This window comes from Phyllostomus discolor, chromosome 2 (assembly GCF_004126475.2).
Source record: "Phyllostomus discolor isolate MPI-MPIP mPhyDis1 chromosome 2, mPhyDis1.pri.v3, whole genome shotgun sequence".
Taxonomy (NCBI): Eukaryota; Metazoa; Chordata; class Mammalia; order Chiroptera; family Phyllostomidae; genus Phyllostomus; species Phyllostomus discolor.
In genome coordinates this window covers 80,256,572-80,269,668 of record NC_040904.2, presented here as the reverse complement: position 1 = coordinate 80,269,668, position 13,097 = coordinate 80,256,572, and the positions used below count along the sequence as shown (strand labels likewise).

At 36.7% G+C, this 13,097-nt stretch overlaps 1 protein-coding gene across 2 annotated transcripts in view; it reads right to left on the bottom strand.

The window, feature by feature from the left end:
• The window catches only part of LOC114490991 (ABI family member 3 binding protein), a 247,096-nt gene that overhangs the window by 47,559 nt on the left and 186,440 nt on the right, over positions 1-13,097 (bottom strand). For both annotated transcript variants that reach the window (XM_036017995.1, XM_036017996.1), the window contains 3 exons: positions 12,498-12,572; positions 9,477-9,542; positions 7,340-7,414 (listed from right to left, as the gene is read on the bottom strand). In XM_036017995.1, coding sequence (XP_035873888.1) covers positions 7,340-7,414; positions 9,477-9,542; positions 12,498-12,572 — 216 coding nt within the window. The remainder of the gene's footprint in view (positions 1-7,339; positions 7,415-9,476; positions 9,543-12,497; positions 12,573-13,097) is intronic.

The window sequence follows — 13,097 nt, the reverse complement described above, 5'->3', positions numbered from 1 at the left end:
AGGAGATTAACAACCAATCTAAAAATCATAAACAACCAGAAGTGCCAGAAAATCAAACTGCATGGAACTCTGACAACCAAAGAATTAAGGAAAAAATCAACCAGAACAACCAGATCAGTAGGTGGTGGACAGAGAGGAACTCATGAGGCTGCAGACCATGGGGGTGGGGCTGGCTTAAAGGGAAACTGAGACTCAGAGCTGACAGTGGACTACAGTGGTTGCCTTTGTGGGAGAAACTCCCCATCTCACATGAGAGTTCATTGAAAAGTAGGCTAGAGATGAGCAGCGGAGCTGCATTGTTCCCTCTGTGGCCCTTCCCCCACAGGCAGCACCAAGCGCAGCAAAGAGGGTTGCCTTGCCCGGGTGAATACCTAAGGCTCTGCCCCCTTACAACTTAACAGGTGCCCTGAACAAAGAAATAGGGTCCAAATGAAAGAACGGAGCAAAACCTCAGAAAGAGAGCTAAAGCAAGAGGAGATAGCTAACCTGTTTGGTGGAGAATTTAAAGCCCTGGTAATCAAAATGCTCATAGAACTGATTGAATTTGGTTGAAAAATGAAAGAACAAATGAAAGATACCCAAAATGATGAACAAGGAACTAACAGTGACAGGAAGGAAACCAGGACTCATATCGATGATTTGGAACAAAAGGAAGAAATAAACATCCAACAGAAACAGAATAAAGAAACAGGAATTCAAAAAAGTGAAGAGAGGCTTTTAAACCTCTGGGACAGCCTGAAATGTTCCAATATCTGAATTATAGGGGTGCCAGAAGAAGAAGAACAGCAAGAAATTGAAAACGTATTTGAACAAATAACGAAGGAAAACTTCCCCAGTCTGGCAAAGGAAATATACTTTCAGGAAGTCCAGGAAGCCCAGAAAAGCCCAAAGAAGTTGGACCCAAAGAGGAACACACCAAGGCACATCAACATTAAGTTACCCAAGATTAAAGACAAAGAGAGAATCTTAAAAGCAGCAAGAGAAAAGGAAAGAGTTGCTTACAAAGGAGTGCCCATAAAGCTATCAACTGATTTCTCAAAAGAAAACTTACAGGCAAGAACGGGCTGGAAAGAAGCATTTGAAGTCATGAAGGCAAGGACCTACATCCAAGAATATTCTATCCAGCAAAGCTGTCACTTAGAGTGGAAGGGCAGATAAAGTGCTTCCTAGATAAGGTCAAGTTAAAGGAGTTCATCATCACCAAGACATTCTTACATGAAATGTTAAAGGGACTTATCTAAGAAAAGGAAGATCAAAAATATGAACAGTAAAATGACAACAAACTCACAACTATCAACAAATGAACCTAAAAATAATAAAAGAAAGAAAAACAACAAAAACAAAAACTAAGCAAACAACTAGAACAGGAACAGAATCAGAGAAATGGACATCATGTGGAGGGTTTTCAGTGGGGAGGGGGAAGGGAGGAATAGTGGGGAAAAGGTACAGGGAAGAAGCAGCACAATTCATAGGCATTAAATAGATGGAGAGAGGTAAAAAATGGCATAGGAAACAGAGGACTCAAAGAACTTCTATGCACAACCCATGGATGTGAACTAAGGGAGGGGGAATGCTGGAGGGTTGGGGGGTACAGGGTGGAGGGGGAATAAAGGAGGAAAAATTGGGAAAACTGTAATAACATAATCAATAAAATATACTTTAAAGAAGAAGAAAGAACAGAAACAGGTATTTTTAAATCTAAAATGTAAATATCACATTAGATATAATGGTTCATCCTAAAAGAAGAAACCATACTTTTAGGACTCTATAATAATTCATCCATTAAAAAATAAGAACATTTAATTGATATACTAGTTAGTACATCAACGATGACAAACACAACCAAAAACATATCTCATTAAATTAAATATGCCACAAGAGCTTTGCTTGCCAAAAACTGGATGCCATTCCCACTCATTTATGAAATTATATTAACTATAAGTATTATAATATAAATTAACCTTATAATTAGTATTAATGTTATAATTATTAACATTATAATTACAATGATACCATTAATTTAAAAACCCTAATGTTACTACCTATACTCTCTGATGTCTTAATAAAAGAAATATATAAAATCATGGTGGATGTTTATATGGAGCCATGAATTAATTGGTGCCTTTTTGTGGTAGGAAAAGAAATGTTTCTGGGGTCAATGACTATTTTGTGGCTAACCCCACAGGCATGGTGAAAACAAACAGATCATTAGTTTCCTTCCTCTGCCCTGCTGCCAGTGGTAAGGGGGCCAGGGAAATGACTCATGTGGGTGGTTACTCTGGGCACAGCGTAGGGAAATGGAAAATACTTCCATCTGTGTCACTGGGATAACCTGGCTTGGTGAGATTTGATTTGCCACTATTGTTCAAAGGTAAAAAAAAAATGTATTCTATAACGTGGAAGGCTAGTAGGCTGAGTGCGTCTGCAGTATACTTCTTCACAGCCTTTCCCTAAATTTTTCTACCCTTAAAAAATTTGAAGTATTTTGATTCGATACTGTTCAGGCACCGTTCATGTTCTTTACCTGATTTGATCCTTCTAAACCTTCTGTGTGGGCGACACCACCCAGGTACCACCGATGAAGAAATCCAAGGCAAGAGCAGATGAAGCACGGCCTCACAGCTAGAGGTGGTGGGATTCAGACCCACATGTGTCTGGCTCTTAAGCCTATCTCTTAAGCCCTAAGTGGGCTAGTACAGAGTATTGTCTCTCTTGTCATTTTCTTCCTTCTTTTATTCCTTAAAATGACTCTAAGTAATGTTAGCCCTAGAGTCCTATACTCTGTCTTTTGGTTGGTTTAAAATGCCACCACTGTGTAAGGGCTCAGTGCAATGACTGGTAGGCATGCATCATCCAGCCACACCACAAGGCTGACAGCGGCCCACCCACCCCAGGCACACACCAGATTCACCAAGCCATGGGCTGGTAAAATGCAGATCTAGGAAGGAACCAAAAATTCTGCAGCCATTACTTTATGAATAAGATCATCAACATGAACTCCTCTGGCTTCTAATTAAGGGAGAAATCAGCAGAAGCCAGGCATTTTCTCTTACTTTCTGTATATGTAGAGACAGAAACATCATACTGTTATGATCCTTAAAAGTAAATACCTAAATTAATAAAGTGTCAGCTGACAAACTGAGTTTTTTCTAGCCTGTAAAACAGATACAAGCTGGTGGTAGGTGAGAATGTTGGTAAAACCCTGCAAAAGGCAGCCCCAGGACTCAGGGACAGCATGTTGAACTGGGGACAGGAAAGTGAAGTCCAGTTCTGGCCTGGCCTCCACCTAGCTGTGGTTTGCATGCCAGCTAGGCAGCAATGTGAGCACAGAGCTGGAGACCAGTGAACTTCTGTTTCCCTGAATCAGATGAGAGCAAGTGAAGGCCTAAGGTAGCTGAAAGGAAATGGGAGGGAACGGAGGAAGCCAGTAAGAGATAGACTATAGAGAAAGCATCCTCTGGAATTGGCACACAATCAGCCATTCTGGCCCAGGCTGTGACCTAAATTCTTCTTCTCTCAGGCAGGATTAATCCACATATTTTCTAAAGTGCAGAGTTGGATTTGGAAGCACCAACACTCGAGCTTCACCATGAGCTCTTTGGCCTAATGAGAGTTCTCCAAAAATTTCTAGATTTACATAGTTCACCTCTTAGGAATTTATTGTAAAAAATGAATAACGATTCAGGTATTTTTAACCATGGTAACAAAAACTTTGCAAGAAACCTAGTAAACTAGACATCAGTTTCCAAATATATCACAGACTTTATTTCCTATAACCAAAATGTGGTAGTATATATGGATAATTGCTCTCCTCAAACTTGTCCCCAAATCTTAGCACCCAGCTAAAAAGTCAGGGGTGATGAGCCAGCAGACTGGAAGTTTAGCCACAGCTCAAACACATTTCTAACCCAGGAGTCTGGGTTCTGGATGTCAAGCACACTCTATGTGGGGGCAATGAGGTACAGCTTATTAGAACATAGAAAAGGGAGTCTGGGGTCCAGATATTGAACATATATGCCAAACCGTATATGCCAACATGGTTTTCAAATTACTTTACCTGGCATATACTGGGCATTCAATAAATGTTGGTTAAATGAAATAATAGCTGCACAACTCAACAGCTGTCTTCTGCAGGGAGAAAGTTGAGAGACTGTCTAGCATAGGGTCAGCAAACTTTTTGTCAAGAGTCAGACAGTAACTATTTTCAGTTTTGTGGGCCATAGGTCGGTGTCACAACTATTCAACTCTGCCACATTGTGAAATCAAGCTATCAAGGGTTCTTTATTTACAAAAGTAAAGAGTGAGCTGGATTTGGCCTGTGGGCTGAGGTTATGTGATCCTCCGATCTAGTGCATGCTTGCTGCATCTCTGAAATCAGACTTCAACTTGCTTGTAATATGTAGAGCACATCAGTTAAGCTGTGTTCTAAGTTTCTAGAACACAGCTCTAGAAACCATGAAAAAAGAGATGCTGGAACAATGGCCTACCTGAAGTCCCAACCTCTTGGTACTTTCTAGCTTTAAAATGGAGAATATTTATGCATATAGGTATGAAATCCACATAAAGCAGGATAAATATCTGTAATGATGTTATGAAATAAGACACTCAGCTCAAGATGGTTTAAAGATTTCTGTGGTTTATGGAATCACTGCAAAATTTTGACAGAGGTCCAAGTAATCAAAGGTGGATAGTTTTGAAGCTTTAGAATCTTTCTTCTTTAGTCTTCCAAGAGCACAACCTTAAGAGACTTAAGATCATGAAGAACAAGTCCTATAAATCCTCAATGATTCTTTATCAACTAATTTTTTTAATAAAGTATCTGGGCTGAAAACTTCATCACAGAAAACTGTAGAAAATGCAAGTGAGATGGATAGTAAAGATAAATATTCTGGGCAACATGTCAAAAACTGGATAAGGAATTAGGTGACACAGAAATGCTGTCTCATTAAGACTTAATGGAGGATAGAGGTGAGTATCAATGAGAGAGTGGGCCACAGAAGAAAATAAACTAAATGTGAATACTTGCATTTCTGTAAACAAATCAGATCAAAACTATGCAGAATCAAAGAAAGGTAAACTCATATAAATCTATAACCTGGAGAAAATATATATTTAAACTTTCTTTTTCTTATCAATTTTTCAAAACATTATTCCCTCAGCAAATAGTCTGAGAGCTACTAAATTTTCCTTTCAAAGATGCTAAATAATGTCAACTGTGATTTCCAATTTTTATACAACTTACTTCTTTTCTTGCCCTGTTGCACTGGCTACACATTCCATTACTACTTTTGATAGATGTGGCATAAATAGGAATCCTTGCTTGCATTCTTGATATTAGGAGAAAAATATTTCGACTTTCACTGTTAAGTATGATGTTAACTGTAAGTTTTCCACAGATGCCCTTTATCTGTGAAGAAAATTTTTTCTAGTTCTAGTTTTCTGAGAGTTCATCATGAATAAATTTTGAATTTTGTCTAATAGTTGTTTTTTGTATTTATTGAGATGATCATATGATTTTTCTCCTTTGCTCTGTTAATTTGGTAAATTACACTAATTTGTTTGACTGTTGAACCAACCTTGTATTCTTGTGGTAAGCATCACTTGGTTATGTATTATTGTGGTTGACAAGGAAATGTACCACCCAGATCCTGAGAGGCTGACCAAGGAGCTGACAGTTGAATACTATGTGTTAACCTCACTCCCCATAGGTGGGGAGCAAGTGTTTCCCTGAAGGGAAATCCTAATAGACTTTAGAACATAGAATAGGTGCAACACAGTTTGTTGGGGATGGAGATGGAGGAAAGATAGGGCAAGAGTGAGCTCAGCTTTGTTTACCTGTGCCCACCAGACCCTTTCTACCAGCAACCAACTAATTAAATCGAAGAAACCCTGACTAAGGGTCATCCAAGGCTAATTAGATGAGTTATTTTTACATAGTTGACTTCATCTACAAAAGAGGGTAAATATATATCAGTTTGTGTTACAAGTGGCACTGAAAAAATGTTTATATTGCTGATAAACTAAAATATAATGACTCTCTATTTCCCTCTGAAGAACAATTAGTATTTTCCTAGTGAGAATCAATGCTTGATCGTATTGAAGGCTTCTGAAGGCTTTCAAGTTTGATCATAGCTACCTGTTCTTTCGTTTGCTTTGTTGACATAAATACTTTCTTCTATTTTTACTTAGATAAACTTGAGGGAATTACTTTAATATTAAGAATATTGGCTCTGTTTAGAACCAGATTGTTTATGTCAATTTGAGAAACTATGCATTGCCTAATCCCACAGTTGGGAAAAATTAAAGGAGCAATTGAGCACAAATAGATACCAGAATCCTTTCTTACTTTTTATGACTCAGGAATTTATAGAAGGTGTCTCATTCCTTGGTTTGAAGGGAAGCAAATTCCTAGAACTTCAGACATTATAACAATCTAGTACAAAAAATGCATTCTAAAACAAAACTGAATGATTTCACACTGAAATAGTTTCAGGTATGATTCACATCTTTTTCTCATTTGAAAACCATCATGGATTGATTAAATATATATCATTAAGTATCATTCTAATCATATCACTATGATTAGAATATCATAATATTCTAATTTTTATGCTTTTTTATACAAACACAAATTTTATACTATTTAAAAAATATTAAAAGGGAATAATGCAATCCTATATTAAGTCCCTGAAACTATCATTTACCCACTTAGTGAGCTGGGTGTTAGACCTTCTATTGGACGGTTGTCCTGGTTATCTGTGTGACTCCCACTCCCAGAGAGGAGACTGGGTTAGGGCAGTGGCGCTTCACTAAGCTGAATGATATGGAAATATTAGTATGACTATAATGAGGGTGATCAACTGCCAATTCTTATTCTTATTTAAACATTATATTCCAGATTTCTAACTGATTTAGGTCTTTTTAAAAGTTATAATCATATTTGTGGCATCATAACCTTGAAAGCCAAATGGTTTCAGTCTCAAAGACTAAGGCTTTGTATGGAAAGTGTTTTGAAATTAAGGAAGACAGCTACTTTGATATTTTAATTCAATAATTTATATATATAATCAGGATCTTTTAAAGAATCAAGATTATGTGTGGTAGCTTATTTAGTGGACTGGATTTAGAAAAATGATAAATCCTTCTTTAAGATTTATTTACAGAGACATTTGAAGCTTTGATATTTGGAATGCATCACAATTTTCAATTTGTTATGTTAAGAACCTTCCAATACTGGTAAAAAAAAAAGCTGAAGTGAGAATTCAACAAAATTATAAAAATTGAATGAAAAAATCATAGTGTTGGTAACATCAAAAGGAAATAAATTTGTGATCATTACCTGTTCCCATTCCATTCCCTTTGGGCATCCCACTGGGTCTGGGTCTACCAGGTCTTGTAGTTGTCTTATTCAGAACTATAATAGAGTGAGAAGAAAATAGTTCAGACATTTTCTTGTGAAAATTTGCAGCCATGGAAAACAAAACTTCCCAGAGAACTGTAAATCATTTAACCAGGCAATAAAATAATGTCTTACTAAAAAGTATTCAAAATATAAAAACCACAATTCTGGTATAAAAATCATAGGCCTGAACTTGGAAATAGAGACATGAGTCTGTACTCTGATCTGATCACTTGACTTGGAAAAAAATAACTGGCAAAGGAATTTATATTTTTAAATGGGAAATATCTTGCTTCAATTATAAGTACTAGATCCATTCCAAAATGGAAATGAAGAACAATCAGGACTACCTATGGTAATCAAAAACCAAAACTTGAAGTGTATTTATTTGTCAAGGCCTGAATTCGTAACTCATAAATTGATGGTCCTTTTGAATGAATTTCTAGGTACAGATGGTCCTTGATAATTCTGGCAGAAGCTATCACTGAACCCAGAACTGTAATAAAATCATTGGAGTCTCCCTTCTGCTCTGTTGACAGCCATAGCATTACTACAACTTTAAGAGGTCACCTATCTTATAAGACTCTTTAAGGTAATCACTAACTGTACTTGTGGTTAAGAGAGCCAAGACTGGAGCCTGATTGCTTGACTTTGAGTCTGCTTTCTAGCTTTTCTCACGTCTCCCTTAACTCTGCCTAACAGGACACATGGCAAGCACTCAGTCAATGTTAGCCATTATTGCTACTATTTATTATTTTGTAGAAGCATTTAATATAACCAGCTTTCAACAGCTATCATGATACAAAAGTCACATGGAGATATATTTGTTTATAAAAGACTTCTGTGCCTAACTATCTTTAGGATTTGGAGGATATTCCAAAACTTACAGGCTTTCCATAAATCAAAGGATAGAAATAGTTATTTGTTTTTTCTTCCATGTACCTGGAGAGATATCAACCAAGAACATTAATTTATAAGCCAGATTCATCATTTAGAACTTCAAGAAGACTTTTATAAACACAGTGGGCAGAAAAATCCAGTCTTTGGTCCAACTTATGCTTTAGCATAGAAGTGATTTACATGGACCAAATCAACCCCTTTAGCTAACTCTTCCCTAACAAGCTCCAGTAAGGGAAATACTAGAACCTTTGGAAAACTTAGTAAATTTAAAGTATTTTCCAGTGTGTAATTATCATTTTATTTTTGCTATTTATAACCTGTAAAATGAGTCTGCTTCTTTTTTTTCACATTTTTTATTGTTGTTCAAATACAGTTGTCTTCATTATCCCCCCACCACTACCCCCACCCCAGCCATCCCCACAATTCACCCTTGATCCTACCCACCTTTGGCTTTGTCCATATGTCCTTTATACATGTTTCTGATAATCTTTCCCCCTTTCCCCCAGTACCCTCTCCCACCTCCCCTCTGTATTTATTTTATTTTTAGACAGAGGGGAAGGGAAGGAGAAAGAGAGGGAAAGAATATTAAAGTGTGGTTATCTCTTGTGTGCCCCCTACTAGGGACCCAGCCTGCAACCCAGGCACATGTCCTGACTGGGAGTTGAACCGGTGACCTTTTGGTTCACAGGCCAGTGCTTAATCCACTGAGCCACACCAGCCAGGGATGGGTTTACTTTTTAATCATTATAAGAAATCAAGTAAAAATATTCTCTCAGATATGAGCTTTTTATGCTGAACAGACTACCTTTTTTTTAAAAGATAAATAACATTTGAAAGCAATTAATATGTCACAGAGAATGCTAATGTTTTGTATAAGTGCCATGGAAGACTGCAGGAGTGTGCATATGTGATTTATACACAAATACTATTTAAAATTTATATTGGTGAAGGTCCATAGTGGTCTCTGAATCTCATCCTCCTTAAAAACTTCAGTCAAATCTTTTCAGCTCTGTGGATTCAGCCTTACCTCCCTACTTCCCTGCAAGGATCAGAATTTCTGTATATCTTTTATTTCAATTCAAGTATATAGCTCTCCTTTGGTGCATCTGACTGTTTCAATACATTTTATATCTTCTCAGATGTGCTGGTTGTTTAGGTTATCAGAAAAACCACTCACCAGGTCTGGAGTGTGGTCTGTCTGGTACTCTGGGCCTCACAGGAGCAGTGTGCAATCTGTGTGGTGCTGAAACACAGGAAACACTTTGTGTTTAATATCCCACACTCCAAAGCCCATTGCAGGGAGGTTTAGAATCCTAGGGACTGACAACTTGAATACTTAGCATGAAAGCACAAAGAACGTTCTGCAACCTCCAATTATGCATCACAACATTGATGCTAAAGGAAAATAAAACAAGTGAAACTATTCATGAGTGGATACTAAAGATACACATTGTCAGAATGAGGTAGGTCATTTCTAATGTGTGTTAAGGGTGTCGTCATTTAGTCCATGTTTTTCAAGGGCATTTATTTTACCAGATGGTTGCTTAATATGGTAAACATTTAAGGCAGCCAACCATCCATCCATCCATTCATTCATCATCCGTGTGTCCATCTACATGCCCATCCATTCATTTATCCATCTATCCACATCATTCAGTTAGGTAGTCACTGTGTAATGTTATTTTGCCAAAAAAGGCAAGTAATTTTAAAGGAAAAAAGGAAAATATTTTGAGGTAGGTAAGAAGAAAAGAGTAAAAACATGATCTCTATCAAAATGTATTAACCCATGGACCCTGAAATGAATAGTCAGTACTATTGTTTACAGCCTCACGATGAGAGAAAATAACCTCCGGTGTCCTGCCCCATCAAGAGAGGGAGAGCAGGGAGTGAGAACTCCCAGCAGCTCTGGGACCCACGCATCACCTTGTCACTTCCTGCTCCTGTAATTCAGGACCTGGCACAGTGAGGACTCCTACTGAAGCCTTTTTGAACAAATTAAAAATGAGTGACTCCTGTAAACAGGCAAATTCATGAGAAACTCAGCTAAAATATTCTTGCTTCCTAAGGTTTTAAAGCACGCATTCATCCTGGCATTTGTCCATTCTTCCCTTCCCTCCTCAGCTCCCTCGACACAGCATGCTGCCTCCTAACTCCAACTTTCTTGGTAACACATTAGCTAGGGATGGAGACATAGACATATTTTCTTGCAAACTTGTAAACAAATTACATCTTTACATTGGTTTTGCTCTCACCTTGAGTGGGTATTTATGTAACCATAAATCATCAATGCCTTACCTAACATTAAAAAAATACACCTGCAAAACAGATTATAATGTAGCTCATTTATAAGCTTCCAATGTTAAGACTGATGAGCAGATTTTTGCCATACTTCTAGCCAAAAACAGCAGACACATACTGCAATTCTCTGAAGATTCAGTGTGGGCCTTTCAAAGTGTAATAACTAGAGTGAACAGAGATACTGATGTTATAAAATATAAATTCTCAAGACCCTACCATGTGTGATGATGACCAGCCAATGCTTTTCTTTAATTTTCTTTGACAGTAATAGGATTCTCTGTCAAATTAACATATTTTAGCTTTTCATGTTAATTTCTTCCCTATTAGATTGCTTTCACTTAAAGAACTACAACCATCATGTTATTACTAGTCCCATTTTAGAAAAAAATATAAATTTTAAAACTTTATTCAGAAAAGAGACAGAACTGAACACAAAAATAATCAGCACTATATTCATTATTTCAAAGCCACAGGATCAGAATTTTCAAAATTTTTTTCACAATCACTACTTAAATCTAAAAGGAACTTTTATAAAAGAGCTGAAATATAATTTAAATTTAGGCCATGAATTACTCATATAGCTCATCACCAGATAACACATAGTCTTAAGGAAGTTACTCTAGAGTTTTAATCATAAACTAAAACAAACCAATGAACAAACAAAATGATGACAAAGGAGCTTTGTGACAATGTAATTATGTAAACATCATCTCCATGTAGTTTTTGATGACCAATAATATAAAACTAATTTTAAAAGATGACTTCATAACTGTTTAAAAAGTCTATGTAAAATGAACGTTAAAAATGTTGTATGATGATAACATCAAAACTAAACAAACAGGGATTATGGGAGAAACACTTTGAATGATGTATGATCTGCCCAGTATAGGGAGAGGGAGAGGGAGAGGGAAGGAGTGTTCAACTTTGCTTGAGTGGGGAAAGTATCAGAGGGCTGCAAGGAGTAAAATAATCAAAATAGTCTCCAAATGCCCCCGGCCACGTGGATTTCTGCTATGGATAGAGATGAGCTAATAACTGGAAAGGTAATAAAGTAAATAATAAAATAAACATTTAAAACATAATAAAAATTAAACCAAACAAGTAAAAGTGACAAAATTTACAAGAACTGTCCTATGTCATAGTGCTCAGTCACATTTATGTAATAAGTACTGCACTATTTACTATAAAATATACACCATAAAATTAGTTTTCTTTTAGTATCACTTCCTCTTATAATTTCAAATTTCTTCCACTAAATTCTCTCCACTCTCAAATTATAACTGACAGTGAATACATCTGTCTCCCAACTCTTCAAAAAATGTTTGCTTTGGTCTTATGGGCTTCCTTCCCTGTGAAAGAGGCAGAGCTGGGCAAAAGGGGTCAGTTAGAAAAAAAAGAAAGAAAACACGAAGACACTGGAAATCCACAATGGTTATAACCCAGACAGGGTAAAAAATTCTTCTGAGAGCAAGCAGGTGAGACAGAGTTTGTGCAGGTGAGTTTACTTCCTGAGGCCACAACAGCAGTATGTCCTTCAAGTTGAGAGACACAGGAAGAAAAAGGAAATAAAAGGGAGGTGGAGGAGGGTAATAAAGATTCCTATTTACCAGATGTAGAAAATGAGGTGAATGAAGGTCAGTTAAGAAATAGCAAAAGAGAGTTTTCATTGTTAGTTATCAGCATCACAAGGTCAACCATACATTCAAAGGCAAAGCTCTGACTACAAAACTTATTTCCCTACATTCAACTGATAGTCATATGGATATTCATATGTGGCTACACCTATGAAATGAAAAACATCAAGTAATTCACTGTGATGAGAAATTACATTCTGTATTATTTCCTAATTAAAAATGAAGAAAGAAGAGTTACTGTCCAGAGGTAGAAAAACAGTATTTACCCTGAGTTGTCTTTGCCAATTCAGTTGTTTGTGGAATCTTAGCTGTGAAGTGTTCTTGGGTGGATTGGTCTATTTCTGCCGGGGATTAAAGCACAGTAAGCTTGCTTTAAAGAATTATCATTATGAACATATCAAAAAAAATTCTTTACTGCCCCAAGCAATAATAAAAGGGTAATTTGAATTTATAAGTATGCTCAGTACTCATAATAATTCAAAGATAATGGTACATTTTAATAACTCTCACTTATTATATTTTCCCTCTTCCTGCACTAGTTATTTTAATGATTATTTTAAGGATGTCCAAAGCTTTGAGCTCAGGATCAGTGTTTCATGATATGGGAGGTAGGTATGCTTGGATATGCCTCTTAGCTGCCTTCATGTATCATGTATACCACATAAATTCGACAAGTTGTTTAGGTGAGCAGGAAAAGAAACAGGTCAGATATAGATGGTATCTACACCACGTAAGAATAAATCTTCTTTTATTTTCGTCACGCAAAAACAAAGTTTATGTTTACTGACCTACAGGTACATTTCTTGTGACAAAATAAAAACTAAGCATGGCAACAGGTCCATGCTTAATAGTATCTTGGATTCATT